The 23,992-nt window shown below is 45.3% G+C and overlaps 1 protein-coding gene across 1 annotated transcript in view; it reads right to left on the bottom strand.

Moving 5' to 3' along the window:
- E2F3 (E2F transcription factor 3) overlaps positions 1 to 16,076 on the bottom strand; it is a 43,028-nt gene extending 26,952 nt beyond the window's left edge. Inside the window, exon 1 of the mRNA XM_051799236.1 lies at positions 16,008 to 16,076. Within this exon, the coding sequence (XP_051655196.1) occupies positions 16,008 to 16,022 (15 nt within the window). The 5' untranslated portion in view covers positions 16,023 to 16,076. The remainder of the gene's footprint in view (positions 1 to 16,007) is intronic.
- Between the last annotated feature and the right edge of the window lie 7,916 nt (positions 16,077 to 23,992).

The following is a 23,992-nucleotide window of genomic DNA, read 5'->3' on the forward strand; positions in this document are numbered from 1 at the left end:
TAAAAGCTACATATAATTACGGAAAGGAATAAGATCAAAAATAGCCTGTGTATGATGGCCTTTCTCAACAGTATATGGATAGGAAGGAGGACAGTCTTATTCTCTTAGCAGACAGAGGAAAGGTAAAACAACTTAGGACAGCCATGGGAAGCCTCCACCAGTCTGTAAGCTTGTTAGATGGTTAAAAATCCTTAAGCATGATAGATTCTCAAAACAATTCTCATCTTCTACACTAATTTTTTTCCCAACCCTAATTCCAAACTATAATCAAACTGTAAAGCTAAGATTACCCAAGAAAACTCGACTACGTTTCACTATCTGAGACTGGAGGTTCTTATCCAAGCTAAAGCAAAGATGGTCTTGGAAGAAACCTGCTTTGCCAGTCATTGGTTTGTCTTGGAAGTATCAAACTCAAGAGAATGCAAAAACCTGCTGTCTTGCCTTGACATCCATAATTTCTACCCTTTCAACAGGCGCCTGCTGTTGATAGCAGCAAGAGTCATCTTACTCCCAACTTTCCTCCCACGCTTTGCACTGGCAAGAAGCCCTCGTGCACTCTGTGTTAACTTGGAACAAGTTTTGCAGCATGGTCCTACACTTTCCACCACAAACTGGAAATTTTGTGTCCACTTCAGGTAAATACATTTTATTGAATTAAATACAAGAAAGTAAATATGGCAAGAGTTACAGTGCTCCTTGTGTAAAACATTGACTTCCAAAATAAATAGGAATGCTACACAGCTTTTGCATATTACTATCCTGAAAGTGTTTCAATGCACAATGGTGCTAAAGAAAGTATTAGGAGAAAGATGGAAATTCTGGCAGCTACTGAGGGGAGAGCTGAGGCTTCTGGCAGTGGGCAGTGTGTGTAAGGATTGAGAGATAAATTATGTTTGAAATTAGGAAACAGATTAAAGCGATGACTCCTATTTTGCAGCCCCATTAGTTACAGGCTGTCCCCAGAGTTAGTTACACACTAGTTGAGTTTGTATGTGGAGGTTTCCTTACAACCACGATACACCTCCTTTTAAGTCAAAGCTGAAATTCAGTGGTGTATTTTGGTCACAAAGGCAGAATTCTGCAGCAGCAGCGTGGAATAAGCAGGGCCCTGGGTGCTCCTAATGCCATGTAGGCTGGCTTTACCTCACTACTGGAGGGGCAGAAAAGTGCCTTTGCTAGGAGTGCAGTCATGAAGCTCAACCTTCCTTGACAAACTTTACATATGACCAGCATTCATTACCACTCATCTTTCCAGAAGCTTAGGAGCCTTCCCACCTTCATAAACTCTGCAAGATAAGACCCTCAGCTGTGATTGCTGCGGCTGTTGGTTGTAAAAGCCATTGCAATTGCTATCTCCAGGGATTCTGTGACCTTTGCTGCAAGACCACAACTCCTTTACTTTCATCTGTTAACAATCAGCCACATTAAAGCCCCGGTCAGAGCGACCGTACCTGCCGAAGCAGCACAGCCAGCCTTTCCTCAGGAGGTATTCCCTGATAGCAATGACTGTGGAGAGGGCCTACAGTACTGCAAGTTCACTACACGCATAACTTCCAGGCACAAATTACATTTATATCTTCACCTACTTCAATGCCAGCCGTCAGACTGTAATTAAATTACACGTAGCCTGGGAGCCTCCGTCAGGGACTGGAAGCGGAGCGTACGAGGCACGGTGCAAACGGCACTGAGAGAACGCAGATTCTCAGTTTACGCAAATATGGTTTTCCTCTGTGAAATGAGAACGTTTTCAGCCATGTTTACTCCTCCACATACTCTGTAACCCACTAAACTGCCACCAAGCCTTCCAAAGCTGAAAGTGGGAGATAGGTAGAGCGTGTGAGTTTCCTTCAGCCCTTGGGCACTGCCGGCAAGCCGCTGGCAGCTGCACGTCCTCGGTAACCTAAGCAGTGAGTAACAGCACAAAAGCCGCCTATTTCTTTACAGAGCCATCTGTTAGGTTTTCGTTACGCACAACTCCACTGGCTTCTAGGAGATGCTGAGGTCACACACGCAGCGAGGTTCTTGGTCTGCTGCCACATGAAGTGAGGCGTCCTATGTGTGGGGAGAGGGCACGGAAGGGGGCAGCCTCTGCCAGCCACCTCCACCCCAGTCATGGGGCCAGCTGGGCCACAGAGATCCCTGGGCTGTAAACTAATCACTTACCCAGTGTTAACTTTCAGCTGGAGCAGGTCCCCAGTCTGGCGAGCACAGGGAGGTACAAGGGCAGGCACTAAAGCAGGGAGGGAGGGCAGCATGACCCTATTTGTGACAGCATCAACTTGGATCACTGTAAGCTGACTGTGAAACCACACGCTCAAAGCGTCTCCCAGGATGGTTCCAGGAAATCCCCTCTGTCATGGAAAGTGCTTCTAGTAGAACAAACCTGGTCCCCAATTCATACTTTCCTTCCTACCCCATCAGGCAATTAAGGCTATTCTGGCTATGAGAAGATTATATTTCATTTCCAAGAACATGCAGATAGGAAACAGGAGGATATTTTAGTGTCTAAGACAAACAGCCATTCACATGCTGCTGAAATGCATGAATCCATCATGTTGGTCTAGGGCATGATAGTGAGGAGCAATGGGAAGACCTCTGTTCCTCACCTCCTGTAGAAACCCATCATCACTGAATTGCTTTGCAGGTCAATCCCTGCATGAAGCTAGTGACCATCTAAAAGATTATGACATGGTATTTAATCATCTTCTCTGTGTTATGGTCTTCAGAAATACCAACCAGTTTACCAAGCAACACAAGTGCTTAACAATAGCATGTGACTACTGAATTTAACATGCTGAAAGTAAGTTTTGTTATATCTACCCTAAAAGAGTATCTTCAAAGTGTATCAAGGAAGGAACTGGAATCATCAGTCAGTAATATTATCACACTTTTCTCACAGTTGAAGCTGCGTTCATCATAGGCTCTGCAGGAAACAAAGAGAACAAAGCTAATCAAATACCACCACCTTTCTTTCCCTCCATTATTGCTTCTCCTAAGATTGACCACATTTGTGGTTAAATGCAGGGAGTCAAACTTCCTATAAGCAGTGTTGTTACAGTTCCAGATTTCCACTGTGGTTCAGCTGTATCATAGCTTTGGAAAGACAAACTGGCACGTGTTCAAATTGCCACTTTCACTCCGTAAGGTGAAAAAATTCCCTATTGCAACTCTAAAAGCTTCTTTACCTGAAACACCTCACTAGCCTGCTTTCTTAAAGATCTTAATACTGAACCTGAAAAAAACCCTAACAACCCACTTTGTTGAAATTGGTATTCTGGATAAAACTGCTTAGTGAAGGTACTGAAGCAATTGCACCATACAAGGGGAGATACAACAGCTAGTTAAACTGGAGAAGCAGAAGCCCAGCTGCTCAGGATTCCCGGCTCACACATCATACCACTGTTCCCAAGAAGGAGGCCTTCTGCTCAACCCTCACAAGGCCCAAGGCTGCATATGACATGTCTTTTTGTCCAGGCAATCCAAAACCTTCATCAGTTCTTTTGCAATGTGAAGCTCACATTACCAAGACTGATAGTCCAATCTCAGCTGTCGCCAAGATATTACGTGAAGCTGCCTGATGGCAGGATCCTGGTGGCAGGATTAGCAGCTTGTTCCCTCAGCAAGCAAATCTGAAGATGACAATCTCCACAAACTCACAGGTACTCCAAACATTTGCTGGTAAATGTAGCTCCTCACAATAGAAGCTCCTAAGTTTGTCTTCTAAAAAGGATAAGCTCATTGCAAAATGGACGGTTGGCATATTGCATTTTGGGCCATTTTTCTGAAGAGAAAAATCGGGTCAGGATACCACAACCAAAGCAGAATTTCAGCTCTACCTCTAAAAGCAATAGGAAACTGAAAGCTGAAGTTTCTCTACCCTATGCAGTTACAGACAAGAACAAGAAAGCAACTAGTCATGGCCCTGATCAATATTACTATAAAAAACCTCTGGTCTTAACATGTATGAAGTGCAGACACACAGGAGTGGTGAGACATGCATGAAGATCTCCCCCATGTAAGTGGGCTGCTGCATCAGCCCTGACCTGTACACCCACCTCCGTTCAGACTAATGCATCCACTAAGTCACACTCCTTTTTTTCCCCTCAGAGAAGAGTGCACCATGTACCCTCCCATTAAGACACTCTTAATTCAAGCTTATGGCTGGGAAGATCACTGCACCCACTCCATGCTGGGGCTCATGCCCACACAGTCATAGAGGGGCACTCAAACACAAGGCAGAGCAACAAAGAAGACAAAAAGCATCACCTATGGCATTCAGGGAGAGGCGAAATACTTGTAAGAAGGTCTTCAGCATTACTTTGCCACAAAAGGAACAATACATTTTCATACAATTTGAGCAACATTAACCAAAGGGTCTGAATTTAGACAAAGTATCTGACACGAGCTGTTCAGGAAGAAAGCAAACCTTCCAGGGCCATTACAGGAAGGTGAGCTACCTATCTTCTAGGCGTGCTACCCTTGCACAACCAGCGGGAAAGTTGGTGTGGCTTTGGTGGGCAAGTATGTTTGCTGGGATCTTTGTGCCACCCCACCATCACTGCACTATTACGAAAGTTCCAGAAGTTTAACAGCGTTCCAGAGCTGTTGCCTTTTCCATTTTAACAAGGTATTGCCATCGAACAAGTCAATAAGGTAAGTTCAAGTATCTGATATTTTCAGCTAGATATACTACAGCACCTCACAGATACCTAGAGTTTTCTCCCTGCAAGGTGTGAAGGAGATTCCTTCCTTCTTCACTGCTGGTTGAGCAGAGTTTGGGGACTGCTCTGCACATGCTGAGGCAACTTGAGCTCTTCAAACACCTGGGAAAGGCACACCTCTCCACTTCAAATGAAGTACTTAGAACAGATATAATCACTGTCTGGTACAAATGCTGCTGCTCCCCCATCTTGGAGGAAGTAGGGAAATGTTTCCAGAATGGCATTGAGGCCATCTAAAGAGTTAAAGGGTAGTGAAAAACTCCCCCCAAGAGCTACACAAACATGAAGGGGAAAGAAAAAGGCTGAAATTCTGACCCTTTTTTTACTGAAACGTAAAGATTCAATAACTCTTGATTCACTTCAAGACAGAAAGACCTCAGCCTTAAAGAAAAGAGTTCATCTTAGTCTCTGCAATGCAGATGAGAACAATCATATTTTTGCTTGCTCTGACTTATTGCTGAATTGATTATTCTCCAGGACTAGGAAAGGGGGAGAAAGGAGTAAGATCATAATTGCCCTTATAAAATTCTTTAAGGTAAAAGGAGTGAATGCATCTTACTTTCCTAGCAACCCTCTTCCCTAATTCTGAAGTAAATAAATCACACTAAGGATAGTATCCTGAGCATATGGCTATGAATAAGGGAGATTTGCCTGATTTTCTTTTTTCTCTTTTCTTCTTTTTTTTAAATTAAATATCAGTGTCTGGAACCCCCCGCACATTTCCTTTCACAGCAAAAGGGGTTTCTGTCCCCCTAAAAACAAACAAATACCACAAAAAAATGCATTATAACTACTAATTTACCTCTGCCCATAGAAGGCTGTACCTAAGCTTAAGATCTAGCCAACAGCATGCAACCTGTTCACTACTGCTGCATTTACTTCCCACATATTCAGCAAAGCATGATGCTACCAAGACAAGAATAGGGAAGGACTTCAGCATGCCAAGGCCAGCAGCAACATGAAGAGCATCTTTAGAAAACAGGTCACAAGCAAACAACATTGGAGGCCTCAAAATGATCTTGCACCTTTCTTTACTGTCTTTCTGATAAATACCTACAAAGCACATGGTTCAAAGCACAGAAACTCATGGGATGTGTTTTATTTTGCCCTTTTCCACGCACAAGACATTCCATGCTGCATGGTCGGGACTTTGAACGCTCCCATCTTTCTGTAGAGCAGCTGAAGCAGAGGACCACTGGGAAGGATGCTGCTAATGCCTAGATCTGGAAGAACCTTCCCACAGTGGCCCTGCAGCACATGAGAAAGACACCCTGAAGTTCTTCACTCCTCTGCCTGCAGTCCAAGAAGGCAGCTGGTGGCACTGCATGGAAGATGATTACAGAGAAGTTTGCCAGCAGGAACAAGAGGGTAACGAGAATGCCAAAAGGCAATGGTCATTACTTTTTTTTTTTTAAGCAAAAATAAAACCAAGCAACGAAAATGTGACTAGCAACAGAAAACTGGAGAGGAAATTCAAGTGATTTTATAGAAAGCATGAATCAGTCATACGAAAGCCACCTGAATTTTTCTCTATCAAATGCAATTTCTCATGTTCTTTTATGTCATCTTCTCAGTGTCAGTTTTCGAGAGAACAATTCTCAGCTCAGCATGACAGAACAGTAATACCGACGGGCATGCAGAACATTAGCATGTTATAAATAAACTGCTAATTTGAGGTGGGAAAAATCATCAAGGCAGCTCTTATGATTAAGAACCAGAGAGAAAATGAGCAACTTGCTTATGCTTTCAGGACACTGTGTTTTACAAAAAAAGAGAGAGTTTCTTCTAACTCCTAATTCCTGAGGGAAAAAGAGAATAAACCCAGTGAAATACCCACTGTTGAGACAAAGAAGCCAGTGAAAATGTTATTATAATTTTTAAAGCCCTCCCTGCACCCACCTCAAGTAGTAAGTTGTCTTTTCTACTGGCTCAAGAGCTTTGTGCTTAAGAGTACTACAGCGAGGTTGTGAAGTTTCAGCTTCCTCTCACCCTACTCACAGTTTTACATAACTCCCAAGATACACTTTTTGGCTACAGATACTGCGCAGCTGAAAAAAAAAAAAAGGAAAAAAAAAAGATAAAGAACCCACCCAAAAAAAGTGCAAGGTGCAGAAGCGTTATACAGCAATTTAGATCTGGGTTACTTGGAGCCGCTCAATAAAACTCTTACCATGAAAAGAAAAACTTTATTCTGCTGAGCCGACAGCCAGGATTATTCGTGCTTGCGATAGCCCTGATCACCACCCTCCGTCTGCCCTGCACGGGGTTCCCTTCCCACCCCGTCCCCAGCCTGCAGGGACAGATAACTCCCTGCCACAGCACGGCTGCCACCTCGGGTATTATTTCTGTACCACTCCAGCACTGTCACTCTGTACCAGCGCGCCACTTACTAAGCATTATTACAAAAATTTCTGCGAATATCTATGTTTTCCACGAGCAGGGATAATGGCCTCATTGCAATAGCCTTGATAAAAGCTCCAACAAGACAGCTTTCAGATATCGCCACACAAAAGCCTTCTGTGAGAGCTGTAACCAACATCAATTCCCGCTATGCGAAGACATTAGACAAAGTGTGAACTAGCTTACTGTATGGGGACAAAAAACTGACTGTCAATGTGTGGGACCAATGCTGTCTAAAAACACAACGCTGGCAAGGCAAAATAGCACCAGAATATATACATGGCAATTGCCATTTAATTCCAGAATTAGCAGCACAAGAAAACAAGTTCTGAAGGCACTATTAGGTTACTAGCATTACTCAAGGCATTTTAATTCCACATAATTCAATTTCTAGCGTTCCTGGTTGGAAAAACAACTTTAAAAACAGCAGATGTTAAAATCACCCAAGCAGAAGGTGAAGGAAAACCCAGTTTCCATTGCAGAAGCACTCAGAGAACACAGCAAACCCTTCGGATCTGCTCCTTAGAGCATGTATTTTCCAGCAGAGTCATAGAATAGTTTGGGTTGAAAGAGAGGTTTAAAGGTCATCTAGTCCAATCCCTCTGAGTGAGCAGAGACATCTTCAACTAGATCAGGTTGCTCAGACCCCCAACCCAGCCTTGAGTGTTTCCAGGAATGGACATCTACCACCTCTTCGAGCAACCCATTCCAGTGTTTCACCACCCTTGCTGTAAAAAACTTCCTATATCTAGTCTAAATCTACATTCTTTTAGTTTAAAACCATTACTCCATAAGAATCATAGAATACCCTGAGCTGGAACAAACCCACAGGATCATCAAGAACAATTCCCGGCTCTGCGTAGGACCATCTCCAAGAGTCACACCCTGTGCCTGAGAGACGTGTCCAAACACTTCTTGAACTCTGTCAGGCTTGGTGCTGTGACCATTTCCATGGGGAGCCCGTTCCAGCATCCAACCACCCTCTGGGTGAAGACCCTTTTCCTAATATCCCATCTAAGCCACGGTAGACAACCAGATACAGAGACTGCCATTCCACCTATGGTACAAGATGAAACCCTTTCTGTGCACCTTTTTTTACTTTTCATATACTTATCTTCTTACACTGTGGTAGCATCCAAAAAGTCAGAAGCCTATTGTCAACATAAATGGACTGCACCAAAATAATTGCTGAGCCAAGAGGTTACATTTTTACTTCCAGACCTGATATTTAACAGATGACACCTCATAAATGGGACTCTAGGAATGAGGGATGCAAGCAAGTCTACATGCCAGTTTGTTTCTGAACAACATTTGAAAGGCAAATTTGAAAGCTTTTATAGACAGCATAGTACACTCACCCTATGGAGAAGTGTTTCACTCTAAAATTACATCTGCACTTTAAAATGTGTAAAAAACATTAAATCCTACAGTGCAGATTCAGTGGCTTACAAGAAAATATGTCTGTTACTGCACTCCAATTTTAGTAAGATTTTAACTAACGGATAGAACCAAAATTAAGACAAAGTTATATTCAGAGCAAACTAGTAGAGTGCACCAATAAGCCTGACGTGCTATATAAGAATTGGACTCTCCCACTGCATGGCGTGCACCATTGAGTCCTAGACCAGAAACTTTTAATGTCACCTTAATTAACAAGGAAGGAAGTTTGCCAATGAGTTTCTTCCTCCACCCCCCCTTTCTAGCATTAAGTTATGCAACATGCAACAACCTTTGAACCAACAGCTGTACAACAAGCAAAAAAACCAAAACCAGAATAGCATGGTAAAGAGGAAAAATTCTTTCAAGAAGTTCATTAATGAAAATTACTTTTAGAATCTATGCATACATAACCAACACATGCATACCATAACTTGGGGCAGGAATGCTGGAGCTGAAGTAGCCAAGGTTGTAATCTTGTTATCCAGTCTCCCAATACAATTTATTTATACCAAAAATAGTTGCTTACATGTTTTTTACAGGTTTTTATTAGATCTTTGCAAAACAACTGGTGTCCTGCAACGTCTATGTGATGAGATTGTAAAATTCTGTTGTAAAGACATAGAAATGAAAGGCAAAATAATAGCAACTCTGCTTTTAACAGTGACTTGTTCACATAAAGCTCAAGATACCAAGGACCCAACATCTGCAGTACTGCAACTGTGCATCACAGGAAACACCCACTATCTTGCTAAAAATCAGGTCCCAGACCCTTGAAGAAAGGGTCTGATACGTCATCAGCCTTAGGCAGTGGACGCTTCTGGGCGTAAATGCAGCCACATCCAAGCTGGATGAAATCCTGACAGTAGCTGCAGGTGATCAAATTAAATCCCCTACTTAAACAAAGCAGTGAAACAGGGGACTGGTTTTACTTCTAGAGGCAAGAATAAAGAAAAGCCATACTTGCGCACACAATTTAGCACACTCACAGAAAAGATGAGAGCTGATTCTGAAAAGGTGATCCTCAGTGCTCCACTTCCGACTCCTAACTTAGCCTAGGCAAAAGACCTTCAGCACAAAAAGCCTGAGAGCTGCAGGGCATGCACACGCAGCGGTGGCAGAGCTAGCACATTAGTTTTCACACTGTAACGGGTCAGGTCAACAACTGTTCCCATTCATAAGTAGGACAGGAGACTCACGACACATACCATTAACCTTAGGCAAGTTCAGTTTGCAAACAAACAACACATTTGCTATGCATTCATATATGTATAAAAGGCAGTCTAAAATGCATTAAGTAGTACACTCCTACTACACAACAGAGGCCATTTTCAATATGCTCTGGTTTAATCAACACGTAGTCAAGTTCCTGCCTTCTCTCTTTACAAGGCTTGCAGATGGAAATATTTACTACACTTCACATTGAGCCCACAAGGCATTAAGAACTCCACGAATGCCACTAGATCCTGCAAATAGCAGCAGCATCCAAACAGACATCACAGTACTTCAGGAGACACCCATGCCAGGCATAGCACTTCCAAGGGTGGTTTTGGACCAACTTACTTGAGGAAAACAGAAGTGAAATAGTTCCTTTTTAAAGATGTGATAAATTGGGCAATTTTGCCAAGCCTGTCTTCAAACAGAACTGAAATTGAAAGAGAGTGCAAATACCTCACCAGCAGCACCTCCAGCACTGCAGCAGCCCCATCCCAGAGACTCAGGCAGCCTCCCTCCCACTGCACACCACTGGCCCCAGGGAAAATTATGGGGATTTCTTCTCCCCAGAACTACAAACACAATCCTGCTCTTGAAAAATAATGCAGGAAGTGATTAACTCTGCCAGCCAAAACAAAGCCTGAAGTCCAACTTAGTCATTTGTAAGGATGAGAGTTACCACCATACATACACACTCAGTGCTGCCAGCTGTAAATGAGATTATTTGTAGAGTCTATAAAAGCTGGAGATTTAGTTCTTCTAAGAGCTTTCCATCTGCTGAAGCTCCACACTGGGCAGGGCTGCATCTGTGTTATCACCACTGGTGCAAAAAACCCACCCAAGCTGAAGCCACAGCCTCAGACCCATCCTTAGCAGGAAGCTCCTCCACAAGCCAGGACTAAAGCCTGAGCATGCCCCTCCACACCAGCACCAGCCCTGCCACAACAGCCGTGGCCATCAGCCCAACACACACCTTTGGAAGTGAAACCTGAAAGATGCCATACTTGAAGCTACCAAGACAAGCTCACATATTTGTTTGGCATCTCCCAGTCTTCCCCTTGGAGCCCCCGACAGAAGGGATGGGCTGAATGCCCCTCCTGCAACCACATCAGACCCACTGGCCTGCACAGGACAGGGGGTCCAAAGAGGAATGATGCTACTTTGCTTTCCTTTTTGCACCCTACACTTCACAGTGAGTCATTCCTACAGAAGTCATGACCCTCTGTTCTAGACCGCCCATTCCTCTGCCCAGGGCCAGGTTAAGATCTTGTGAAACAAGCTGGGTATGAAAAGGCCTCTGGCTCCTGTTAGGCCTGCAAAGTGGGTCTACCATGCGTTCAAAACATCCTTCAAAGCTGCCAGTCCCCACAAGTTTCACAAGTAAAAGCTCCCAACTAACAGATATGCTTGTTTTCACACTCATGTGGCTCCTTTATAAAGGACACCTTTATTTCAACATTAATGACTTTCATTTCAGGAGAAATGAAATGGTCTATCTCTCTTCAGCTTGGAGAAGACATCTGAGGACAGAAGATAATTTATCATAAACTGTGCAGAGAAACATATCAGAAAATCATTTTTCCCTACCCTAATATCTGGGATCACCCAGGAACACTAGAGACAGCAAGTTCAAAATGAAAAAAAAAAAGGCAGAAACAAAGAGAATTGGTTTTTTCCTTTCATACAAGACAGCTAAATCATAGACAGAACCTATTGTTATGTAAGGTCATAACTAGAGCTATATTCAAACAGGGATTAGACAAAAATCACAGTCCACTGGTAGCTATAAAACACATTGTAGCCTTCTACCAAGGAAGTGCTCCCCTGAAGCAAGGGCTGTCCTGTGCAAATCCCTTCTTGTGTTCTTTCCTCAAATGTTTGCCACAGTCATACTCAGAGAAGTAGTGGGAGAACCCTTCATCTTGCAAAACAAAGCTGCTCCTAAGTTTAAAGATTATTTTCCTTTTAAATGCTTGCACATACAGATGAGCGCTGTGTAAAAATTAACAGAGCAGCATCAACATACCTGGGATAAAATGAGGGGAAATAAAATGCCTTTAATTGCTCAACCAGGTGAAGCAGCCTCTACAGAAGAATTAACTGGCCATAAAGTGACCCCATCCAGCTTTTTGGTAAGCAGGCTGATGGCACAAGGAAAAGAGATTCATAGCGAGAACAGGTAAGACCAACACCAGAAAATGGAGGCTTGGTGAGCCAACTTAGCACCTCAACACTAGTGCATTGGAAATCTCCTGTCTCCTTCCCTCATCTCACTCACTTTATCCTGGGCCCAAGATGCATGCCAGACCTAATGCTCAGATTCAGCTATTTTATCTCGTTAAAGCAGCAGAAAACCAACCTGTCACCACAGCCAGATGCTCTCCAAGCACACTAGTAGGGGAAGAACATGGCCTGGCCATGGGCAGAGCAAAGGCAATGAAACAGAGGGGACAGTGAGAGAGAAGCAAACCTACTTCCAGCAACAGTAAAGCCTTTGAGTGCCTCAGCTGTTCAGGGAACCCTGCCAAAAGCCCTTATCATCACAGGGCTACCATACTCAGTAGTTCTGGTGCAGATGGAGCCACACCAGCACAGCTAGACTCTGTGCAAGGGTAGCAAAGCCACCATCAGTAAGCCACAGGCTGTTCCTCTAGGGTTTTACTAGGATGCTCACTTTCCACAAGATGTTTGTCAGCATGGTTAGGGCAATCAGGATTGAATTCTCCTCAGACAGCTGTGCCAAAGGACCACATGGTACCTCCTTGGGCTCAGAAGCAGCCTGTTGCTGGAGGAGATGGATTTAAACAAAAGAAATTCCCTTAAATGGTATTCAAAAACCAAACGTCCCAGACTCATGCTAGCATTCATTTCTAGTAACACAAACTATCAGGCAAAGAAATATGAAAATGGGTCAGAATACGAAAACACCTGTGTCTTCACATACAAACATTTTTATTCCTGCAAAATAAAGAAAAGCTCCTAGAGTTAACTGCCCACTTCCTTATGCAACTTACATGTTCTTCTCCAATACCTTAATTCCTTGCTCATTATTAATGTCCTATTTGGTTTGCTCCTTTACATAACACCTAGCAGAAAAATTGTGGGTTATCCCATTTTTCTCCCTTTCCAGCTGTGACTTGCTGAGAAGAAGGGAGGAAGGAAGAGGTGCTTTCTAAACCAGCAGAAAAATGAGAGAGGTACTAAGTATTCAGTTTGGAAATGTAAATCCTCCTGCCCCCTTCTGAAGTATGCCGAACCAGCCTCTCCACAGCTCATGTCATCTAAAGGCCACAGGAGTTCTCTAAAGATATTGTTGTTAAGAGGATTTAGCCCCTTTTAAAAAGGACTTAACATGTGGGTGGTGTCTCCATTTAAGCATTTTCTCATGGCTAAGAAAATGGCCCTCTTCTTAAAGGCTTATCTTTATAACCCAAAGACAGTAAGAAATTCTCCACTATTTGAATTAGAAACATTTTGAACAGCTTGCCTTTATAGCAGCCCCATTTTTGAGTACTGGGATTTGCAAATGGTAGTGACTTTCTCACACCAAGTGCAAAGGCAACACCAGCGAGACTGCTTTAAGGGTACCTTGTCAAACACTAATTTCTCCTGAGTTTTCATGGGGATCCAAGTTGATCCACAAACTCACTGACTCCAAAACGGCACCATGTCACTACTCCTGTGCCATATTCGTGGCCACCACTTTCTCTTGATGGTCCCTGGCGCTTCCCAGACCTGCCATTAGCTGGTTCAACCTGCTTGCCCAGCAGAAAACCTTTATTTATTTAGGTCAGGGTTAATTTTCCATTGTGGGAATCCCAAGAGCCCAGAAGGGAAGAGGCACCAGCCTGTAGCAGGGTGCAGGAGAGCAGGGGAGGATGCTTGGGCTTTCCCCAGGAGCACAGGCTGATGGTTTGTTCTGCAAGGGTTAATTCTTCATTACCGTTTGTGTTTAAGCCATGGCAGGAGTTCAGATTCACCCGGTAACACTTTCTATTAACTCCACAGGAATCATGCAAAAGCTCCTCAGGTTGAAAGGGTGGGCAGACCCGGTCACAGCCTCCTGGAGCCCGGGCTCACCAGGGTACAAGAGCCCAGTTAGTGACCTTCAGCTGCAGGATCCACCACAACAGGCGGCAGCAGAGCAAAGAACAGGTTTTGGATAGTCACATGCTTTGGAGATAGAGGAGCGTGCACGTTCTCATCTGTGCAGGGCTGTAGATTCCTGTTGTTATGGACTAGGCCACTTTTCAAGGCTTTTCCAGCAGAGTTACACATACACAATCACAGATAAAACAACGAACAAATTCCCAGGGCGGAAGCAGCTCACTTTGGCCAAAGAACCTTTTTCATTTGCTCATATAGTCAACCACCTCTCTGAACAACCTAAACTATACTGCTGTACTGACACTTTTCCAGTCATACCATAGTTTATATTTAGAAGCAATGGGTGGGTTGCCAGGGCAGTTACATCTGCAAGGCTAGGAGTATTTTCATAACCCTAATCATTGCAGGTGTGCTGGTCAAAATTTAGACTTATTCCTACCATCTTTTGCATAGCAGGGCCTTGCTTTCAGCTGGGGGTGTCTCGGACCCATCCACTACTTGCAACTCAACTAATCATGAGCCAAATTTATATGGGTGCTACTCACCTGAGATCACTGCCTCAACTACCCACTGTTTTCTTGCTCCTCTCACAAGTCCTTAATAACAGTTTCTCAAAAATGCTCTGCTAGTAACTAAGGGGGAAATACCCTCTTCTCCCAGTCCCAGAAAATGCTCTACAAGTTTTGAAGAAAACTAGCTGGAAACCAGAGAACTGTGAAAGGGCTGGATCATCTCCCTGCCAAGCAGTTCATGGAGCAGAAAGACAGGGCGGAACACTAGGGTGCTTCAGCCTGACTTCCCAAAAGATGGGTCTGCAGCAAACCAGCACAGCCCCAAGAGGGGCACTCACGAGAACAGGGCTGTCAGGGCAGAGCAGGATGCAGAGCCCCTTTCCTGGTGAGTGCCATGGATGTCTTATCGCCCTGGGAGGGTGCCAGCCAGAGGCTGTAGATACCGCTGGCCTGACCACTCTCTTCCTTCTCCATCCCACATCTCTCCCCAAAGTTCGTACAGGAGCTGAGGGCATACGACAAACTCACAACTTGCATGAGGACTTTTTTGCAGGCAGAGCCCTAAATCTCCTTCCTGCTTCCAAATCTTTAAGGTGGAAAGAAGCCTTCCTAGGTTTTTATGGCCAGGAGTTCCTCCCTTCAGGGGTGAACAGTATCTATATTAAAAAATTAATAACAAATAAAACTACTAAAACCACACATGAAGGTCTTGTTGCATCCATTAATGAGAAATTTTAGGAGTTCCTGTGACATCAACATCCCTCCCACAAAGCCAAAAAAGCCTGTACAATTATTCTCCCAGAATCATCGTGTAACATATGCTCCTCTTTGAATTCGCTTACCATCACCTTCTAGGAATCAACCTTCGCACAGGACAGCCAAATATTTACAAAGTAGCCTGAAGCAGCCTGCTTGACAGTGAATGCTATTAGGATATGCTGAAGACCAAGAGCACACAAAAAAAAAAATCAATTATCTTTTACCGCAAAGATGCTTATTTTAAAAATAAAAATATAATAATAAAAAAAGCTTTGGATGAGATTTGATGAGCCTTGAAACTTCCATGACTAGCTCAGCAACCAACACCTGCAAAAACCCATGCAAGAAGCAGCTCCTGTCCTCCTCACCGGTTTCCCAGCTGTTCTCAAAGCTCTTCCAGAAGTATTTCAGAATTACAGCACCATCCCATACCTGGACCATCATCGACTGGATGCAGGGGATAGAAAGGGTGTGGGGGGGGAAGGCGTGTTAAAACCCCTTTTGCCCGGGCAGGGGCGCACCGGGGCGGGAGGGGAAGAGGTGGGAAGGAGTACAGCGATCCCATGCCGCCGGGAGGGGGTCGCAGAGGCCGGGGGGGAGGGCAGGTGAGCCCCTCACGACGTCCACGACCCCCGCCCGGCGGGGATGCCCCGCGCCCTCCCCCACTCTCCAACTCGGCGGAGCCCACGAGGGCCAAGCGCACACCCGAAATCAGCGAGGACAAAGAAAACCCCACGAGTGGGGGAGGCGGATTTTTTTTTTTTTTGGGGGGGCATAAATTTTAAGGAGGGGGGCGTCAATTTTAAAGGCGGGGAGGAGGGGGTTGGTGCTCGCCGCCGCCCTACGAGTCACTGACCTGCTGCAGGGGCATTTCGGAGCGCGGCGGGGGCCGGGGGCAGCCGGCCGGCGGTCGGGCTGTCCCAGGCCAGAGGGAGGAGGAGGAGGAGGAGGAGGAGGAGGAAGCGGCGTCCCCCTCCCCGCCCGCCCCGGCTCCCAGTCACAGCCGCGGCCTCGGCGCACGTGTGCCAGACGTCACCGGCGGCTCCGGGGGTGAGCGGAGACACCGGCGGGGCACGGCCCGGCCCGGCCCCCCGCCCCGCGGGAACCGGGGCCCTTCCCCGCCGCCGCCTGCTCGCTCCTTGCACCCGTGCGGCGGGACGTGGCGGGCGATTATTATTTTTTGCCCCTCTTTTTTTTTTTTCCTCTCTCTCTCTCTCTCTCTCTCTCCTCCTTTTTTTTTTTTCTTTTCCTTTTCAATAAGACCCGGCAGCGGGGGGTGGGAAGGAGGCAGGAAAGTTTATTGCAACAAAGCGCTGCCTCCGCCTTTCCTGCCCTCCCCCCCGCACCCCGCCCGCCCCCCGGGCCCGGCCGGCAGCGGGATCCCCCCCCGTCCCCTTCACCCTCCCCGCGGGGACGGGGGGAAAACACAAAATTACCGGGGGGCGGCCTCCGCCACTGCCGAGAGCGGGCTGCAGCAGCGCCGTCCTGCCGGCGGGTCCGTGGGGGGTGCAGTACAGCGAGCTGCCAGCGGGCTGGCCCCCATCCGCCGCCGGGGCAAAGGCACCGGGAGCCTGGGAAGCGGCGGCGGCGGAGGAGGAGACAACACAGGGCGCCCCCGCCGCCGCGCCGGTGCTGCGGATCTGGATGAAGGTGCCGGCGGCAAAGCGGGCCGGGAAGCCGGCGGGGGCTGCTCTGGAGTCCGTGGACGGCGCGGGCGGCGTTGCTGCTGCCGGGGCCGGCGGCTGGAGTCCCCTTCTCATCCTTCCCTCCGGGTCTGTCCCCGCAGCCGCGTCTCCTCCTCCCCCCCGTCCCTCCTCCCCCCCCGGCCTTCCCAGCTGCTTTCCTCCTCGATGCCGAGGCCCCGCGCAAAATACTGGGGGCTGCGGGTGCCGGGGGGGGCCCGGCTGCAGGATATGGGGCGCCGGGGGGGGACGGAGGCGGCGGGGCGGGCAGATGCGGCGGATGGAGCGGGGCCGCTCCCGCTGTGTGGGGCCGGCTGGAAAATGGCTCCAGGAAGCGGCGGCTGCTGACAATGAATGAAGGGAAAGGAGACGGGTTACGCGCCAAGGGCCTCCCGCGAAACTCAGATTTCCCGCCCTCTTTTCAAACTAAATTTGCATGTCCCCGCCCCCGGGGCGCGCCCCGCCCGCCTCGCCGTCTCATTGGCCCTCACCGCCCTCCTCGCCATCCAACGGGGCACCGCCTCCCCGCCCCGCTCCCTTCCCACTGGCCCGGGGCGCGGCCGTGATTTGCATGCGGCGCGGCGATTGGCTGCGGGGGCGAGGCTGGGGGATTCCCCGCGCGAGGGGCCGGGATCCCGGTTCGCCGGAGCCCTGACAGTGACAGCTGCGCCCGCAGGGAGCGCCGGGCACCGCCCCGGCACCGACCGGGCACCGCCCCGGCACCGACCGGCTCACGCCGGGATCCCCCCGAGTGTGGGGGGAGCGTCGGCTGGCAGCCCGTGGAAGGCGCTCGCCCTCCCGGTGGGCTGAATCCCTGCGGTTGCCGCCGCCGCTCGGGAGGTGCCGGGTTGTTCCCGCCCTGCAGCTCTGCTACTTGGAAGGGGTCACCCGAGTTCTCGTTCAGGTTTGCTCGGAGAGGCACCGGCCTGTCGCCGGCGGGGAAGTTCTCAGGGAGCCGTTTAAAGGCGTCCTGGCGCGGGGTGTCACCTCCGGTAGCTGAGGAAGCGCTTTCCGCTTTCTTCACGTATTTTCAAATCAGGCCGCCCGAGGCATTTAATTTATTTTTTTTTTTTCTGCAAGAATTGAGTGCTTAGCAAAATACTTCCTTTCGTTATGGCCTGTACTTTCCCCGAGAAGTAAAACAGTGGAACTATATCTACTAGCTGTTTCTGCCTTCCTGTAGTGTCTTCATTTATTAAATGCCCCCTTAAAATCATAAAATCATTATGTTACCATAAATTGGCAAGTATGAACAATGGAGAATTATTGATCTCAATTAAGGTTGGAAAAGACCTCCAAGATCATCTGGTCCAACCTTCAACCGAGTACTACCGTGCCCACTAAACTTACACAACGTTGCCACCGTGCCCCCTTAACTTATTAAATACCCCAACCTGCCCTGCATCCACTAACCATGCCCAATTTTCCCATGTTTTGCTTCTACACACACCTTCCCTGTGACTAGTTCTCCCAACAGACACGTCCAGGCTGGCACTGCTGAGTCGGGCAGATGAGAATCCTCTTCCTTTGTAACGTTCCCTGTTTCCACCTCTACCAGGTACATGAACAAGTTGCTCTACCAAATCCGCAGTCCTGCCTGGAGATGCCCCTGGTCTGACTCCAGCTCAGTCAGAGTGGATGGCTACTGTGGGATGTTGTTGCATCTAAAGAAAGGGCATCTTCCATTCCAAGCATGTTTTCCAATAGAGGAGTAAATTCTGCTCCATTTGGCACTGGAGAAGTCTTGATTCAGCTACAGCTTATAATTTGGGGCACTGCATGTTAGGAAAGATACAACATGGAGAGAATCCGTAGGAAAACAAGGGCAACAAAACATGGTCAGAATAATGTGTCCTACTACAAAGGTTGGCTTTTGTTTTGTCAGAGGGCAAAGTAGGGGAAGAGGACATGGTAGAGGTGATTTGATGCACAAAAGGTCACAGAAGATTGCTCTTCCTCTGTAGGGAAGGTAATGAATTTTTTAGGCAATACTAACTTTAATCTAGATAATTGGGGATGAATAGATTTTAAAGTGAGGAAAACCTACAGTAGCCTACCCAGGGATACTGGAGATTTTTTTAACAGATGAAGACTTCTTTTAGCAAGTCTTTTAGTCTTGCATTTGTGTTCAGCATCCAAGACCTAAAATAAAAGCCTTTTGATGCCTTTGTTATGGTCCTTCCAGCTCAGGCAGGAGCAGAGTTTGGCTGAAAAATTTCATGTTCTTCTGCAGAACCTTAAAATGCTTTAAAATTTTACCTAAATCTGCAGTTCTGGTACTGTGGACTGCTCTTAAGGAGTCAGCCAGCAATGTCCGACTTTGTACCCATGCACAGGGAAAAGCTGTTCTCAGCGTGCCTTGTCCAGGGAAGATATAGCAGCACCTTGCTGCCTGGGTGAGGTGTATCCTCAGCAGAAGGGGGGAGAAACAGAAGCCTCTCCCTACTGCAGAGTTCATCCTCAGTCTTCTTCTGGAACATCTTTTACGTTTTTCCTCTGCCATGGTCTCTGCCATTTTCAGCTAATTATCCACCATGGGAGAGCATCCTGCGTCAGGACTCTTGCCTTGTAGCAGGAGGTGACTGGGGCACATCCAAGGGCCAAAGCAGGGCAGAGTCTGAGGAATGAGAACAGCAGGTGAGGGGGTAAAAGTCCAGACATAAAGAAAGGTGCAGGCAGGCAGTGAATGTGCTTATAGTTTAAAATAAATATTTATATTTTTTTCACAAGTATGGCAATTATAGCACTACACTGCTTTTGCATATCTCAGAGGAAAGGGAATGGAAATAACAAGAAAAGATGGTAACCATGGGCAGCTATGAAAGGAGTAATGGGGAGTTTTCAGGAAACAGAGAGGAAAAAAGGCACCTAGGAAACAATGTAGAGGAAAGAAAAGAAAAGAAAAGAAAAGAAAAGAAAAGAAAAGAAAAGAAAAGAAAAGAAAAGAAAAGAAAAGAAAAGAAAAGAAAAGAAAAGAAAAGAAAAGAAAAGAAAAGAAAAGAAAAGAAAAGAAAAGAAAAGAAAAGAAAAGAAAAGAAAGAAAAGAAAAGAAAAGAAAAGAAAAGAAAAGAAAAGAAAAGAAAAGAAAAGAAAGAAAAGAAAAGAAAAGAAAAGAAAAGAAAAGAAAAGAAAAGAAAAGAAAAGAAAAGAAAAGAAGAGAAAAGAAAAGAAAGAAAGGAAAAAAACGAAAAGAAAGAAAAGGAAAAGAAGATCCTGCAAGATGAAGAGAAGAAACATAGGACACAATGTTACATCATAAGGCAAGAAATGCAATAAAGAAAAAAACACAGCAAAGTGACAACAGCAAAAATAGAGAGTCCTTAGAGCTGACCTTTTTAAGAGAAAGAGCAGTTAAAGACTTAAGTAGAAAAAGAGCCATGTAGATATCGTAGAAATAGCCAGGATCCCAGGAACAGAAACAAAGTATAGTCAAACTGAGGGAGCAAAACAGCCAGTGCATAGGTCAGTGTATGGTACACTTCAGAACTCACTTTCATGTATCAGTTCTTTCATTATCTAAGTTTCTAATAGCTCATTGCTCTGTCAAGGGCATTAGTCAAACAGTTGAAATAAAGTAATGCTAAACTATTAATACAAATCCTATTTTGTTTCTTTGTCTGTTGTTTTTCATTGTGAACGACAAGGATCTGGCTTTGTGCATAAAAGATCTTGTTTCAAGAAACAAGCAAAACACTGTTACACTCAGAAGGACACTTAAACAGAACAGCAATAAACCTAGAAACTCGTCTATTTCTACATAAGAACAGGGAAAAAATTCTTACCCCACATTTATGTCTCTAACTAGATGTCCCACAATTGCACACCGGCCAAATGGGATGGCCTGGAGACAGGGCCCATATCATCTGAATGGGAGGGTTGTATGTTCCTGTCTTCTGGAAGTGGAGTTTTTCTGTGACTGTGGGAGGGTTGATGGATAATCTTCAGATAAAAAGCATGGGGTTCATCCAAACAGCAGCTTTGCTGTCCATAAACTGACTTCTGCAGAAAACGCTGCAGGAGAAGGGGTGTGTTGCTTTTTTCTTTAAACACAATTCTGTGCCAGATATTTCAGTTGGGGACCTATTAAATGTGCAATTCACTTGCTAGAGCTAATAGAAGGAACATAAAGAAAGCAGCAAGTAAAACATACATAAGAAGTGTACAGAGAGCTAGATAAAGAAAGCTAATTGCAGGCCCACAGATCTCTGTTGGTCTATAAAAAACAAATTGCTGTCTACAGGGATGACATCATCCAGGTATCTATAGCCGAGAAAATACCCTGCAGAACTCAAAGGCTTAGGAGATACTATAAGTAAGCCTGATGTACAGCTGTGATTTATCTTTCCTTGTGAGTATGGTACTATATTGCTATTCTTGTGAATATGGTCTTTATCTGTATGATAAGAAATTTTACGCACACGGTGTCATTTTGGGAAAAGGCTGCATTTGTTCTGAAAATGGATTGACCTATGTAATGAGAATTGCTTTCTTTGGGATTCTAACTTGTTGCAGACAGTGGAAGCAACAATGGAAGCCTTGATGTTAAAAGAGTTAAATCTGACCTGGAGACCTGGATTCTAACGGGATTTCAGGACAATGTTAAAATGAAGACTGCAAAAATACTCCTGAGTGAAATAGACTGTTCTAATTAAGGTTGGAATAGAACAGACAGTAAAACGATGTATAGCCTTGCATATAAAATACTTATGAGGACAGAAAATATACTGAACAATTACTTACTCCATGAGACCTGCCCATCCTTCATACTCAATGAAGAATTGTGCAGCAATAATGTTGACATCAGAAAAGACTGCATCATTATGTACACATACAGGGAGTAAAACTGAGATTATACAAAACCCTCCACTTTCCTATTATTAACATTTAAGTAACTAATTTCTTACATATTGGAGCTTAACTTCAGAAGCATCCAAGGAAGAGGTGAGAAGGGAGGAATGAGATTATGCACTCAGTACCACACATCTGGAATATAACCTGCGTGAGAGCAAAGGGACGTCTGGAGGGAACACTGAGAGTGATGGGATGTGTGTTTCCTGCTGTCACTGAAAGTATGACATCCCATCATCCAGATCATTAAAGAAGATGTTAAACACTGTGGGCCCCGGCATTACCCCTACCAGACATCACTAATGACTGGCCTCCACCTGGACATTGTGCTCTTGATGAGAACCCTCTGGGCCTCACAATTCAGTCAGTTTTCATTCCACTTCACTGCTCGCTTCACAGAGCCCATGCTTCATCCATTTGTCTATGAGGATGTTACAGGAGACACTGTCAAAAGCCTTACTGAAGTCAAGATAAACATCATCCATTGTTCTGGCCTCATCCACCAAGCCAGTCTTACTGTAGAAGGCTATCATGTTGGTCAAGCATATCTTTGTCTTCATAAATCCGAACTGACTATTCCAAATCACCTTCTTGTGTTCGGAAATGAATCACTTGTTCCATTACCTTCTTAGAGACTGAGGTGAGACTGACAGACCTGAAGTTCCCCAGTCATCCTTCTTGCCCTTCTTGAAGACAGAATTAATAAATATTTTTTTCCTTCTTGTCAGGAAACTTTCCTAGGCACCATGACCTTTTACAGATTATCAACAGTGGCCTCACACTGACATTGGCCAGCTCCCTCTGCACTTGTGGATATGTCCCATCAGGTCCTATGAACCTGTATATGTTTGGTTTGTTTGAGTGTCCCCCACTTGGTTCTTCTTTACCTAGAGTAAACCCTCTTTTCTCTAGACCTTCGCACCTATCTCTCAGGAAGCTGAGATTCCTGAAGGCAAATCTTGCCAGTAAAGACTGAGACAAGGAAGGCATTCAATACCTTAGACTTTTTCCATGTCCTTTGTCACCCAGTCCCTTTCTCCATTCAGCTGCTGGCCCACATTTTCCCTCACCTTCCTTTGCTGTTGATATACCTAGAGAAGCTCTTCTTCTGGCTTCCACATCCCACTCCAGATTCAACTTCACATGGACTTTGACTTTCCTAACCCCATCCATGCATGCTTGGACAGCATCTCCATATTATTGCCAAGCCACTTGTCGCTGCTTCCACCTCTTACATTTTCCCTTTAAGTTTTTCCAGGAGCTCCTTGTTCAGCCTCTTGCTGCCTTTCATTGATTTCTAGCTCATTGGGATGTACCAATCTCTGATGTGGAGGAGGTCATTCCTGCAAAGCAACTGATCTTCTGGTCTCCTCTCCAAGACGATCTCCCATGGGATTCTTCCAGGCAGATAACTGAAAAAGTCAAGGTCTGCCCTTTTCCAGCCTGGGTTATGATCCTATTTTTTACCTTGCTTCTTCCAGTCATGATTGCTATCGTAGGATGACACCTTCTGAATCTCTGCGAAACAATTGTGAGCTGTGATGTTTACTGTTTTACTTTCAGAAAAAAATTACTTTTCAGAAAAATTGTTTTAGATCTATATTTGACCGGGTTTCAAGGCTTTGCTTCAAAGAAAAGCCTGTCAGATTTTTTAAAGACAGTTTGTGTTCCCTTGCTTTGCTTCTCAAGTATCTTAATAGTTCTGGCCAAGAATGTCATGTTATGCTATTGTCTTTGTGAAATTTCAGACCAAATTATTTAGCTCTTAGAAGGTGGCAGATGACTGAAAACCTGGGTCTCAGAATAAGAAATGCTGGATAACCTTAAGTACGGGCATGTCTACCCTCCTGGAGAGTAATATATAGGCATCCCTTCTAGGGAGTCTTTTGAGAATAAACATAAATGCTTAAAACCTGGGCAATTTCATTAATCACATTTACACTTCTAAATTTACAGGGATTGTAATGATATTTTCTAGGATATAGTCCAGATTTTGAAAAAACAGAGAAATGAAACTGAAACTAAACTGACTTCCTTAGTCTGTAAATTCTACTAAGAACGCAATCTGAGAATTTAGGACTGAAATGATTGTTATGAACAGCATGTGATCTAGTTAGTGGGTATATTTACTTAACAGTATCTGGAAACATTTAGAGGATTATAATCCCTAAATTTTTAAAAGGCATCAACCTTGAAATGTCACTTTGTCACAAAAATTATATATACACGGGCACAACTTTTTTTACCAATGAGCCATCCTCCTATTGTCAGAAGTTTCAGAGAAAGCAGCTGATCCCCTGGCTAGAGCAAG

Source organism: Manacus candei, unplaced genomic scaffold, assembly GCF_025592945.1.
Source record: "Manacus candei isolate 608988 ecotype Guabito, Panama unplaced genomic scaffold, ASM2559294v1 h1tg000049l, whole genome shotgun sequence".
NCBI lineage: Eukaryota > Metazoa > Chordata > Aves > Passeriformes > Pipridae > Manacus > Manacus candei.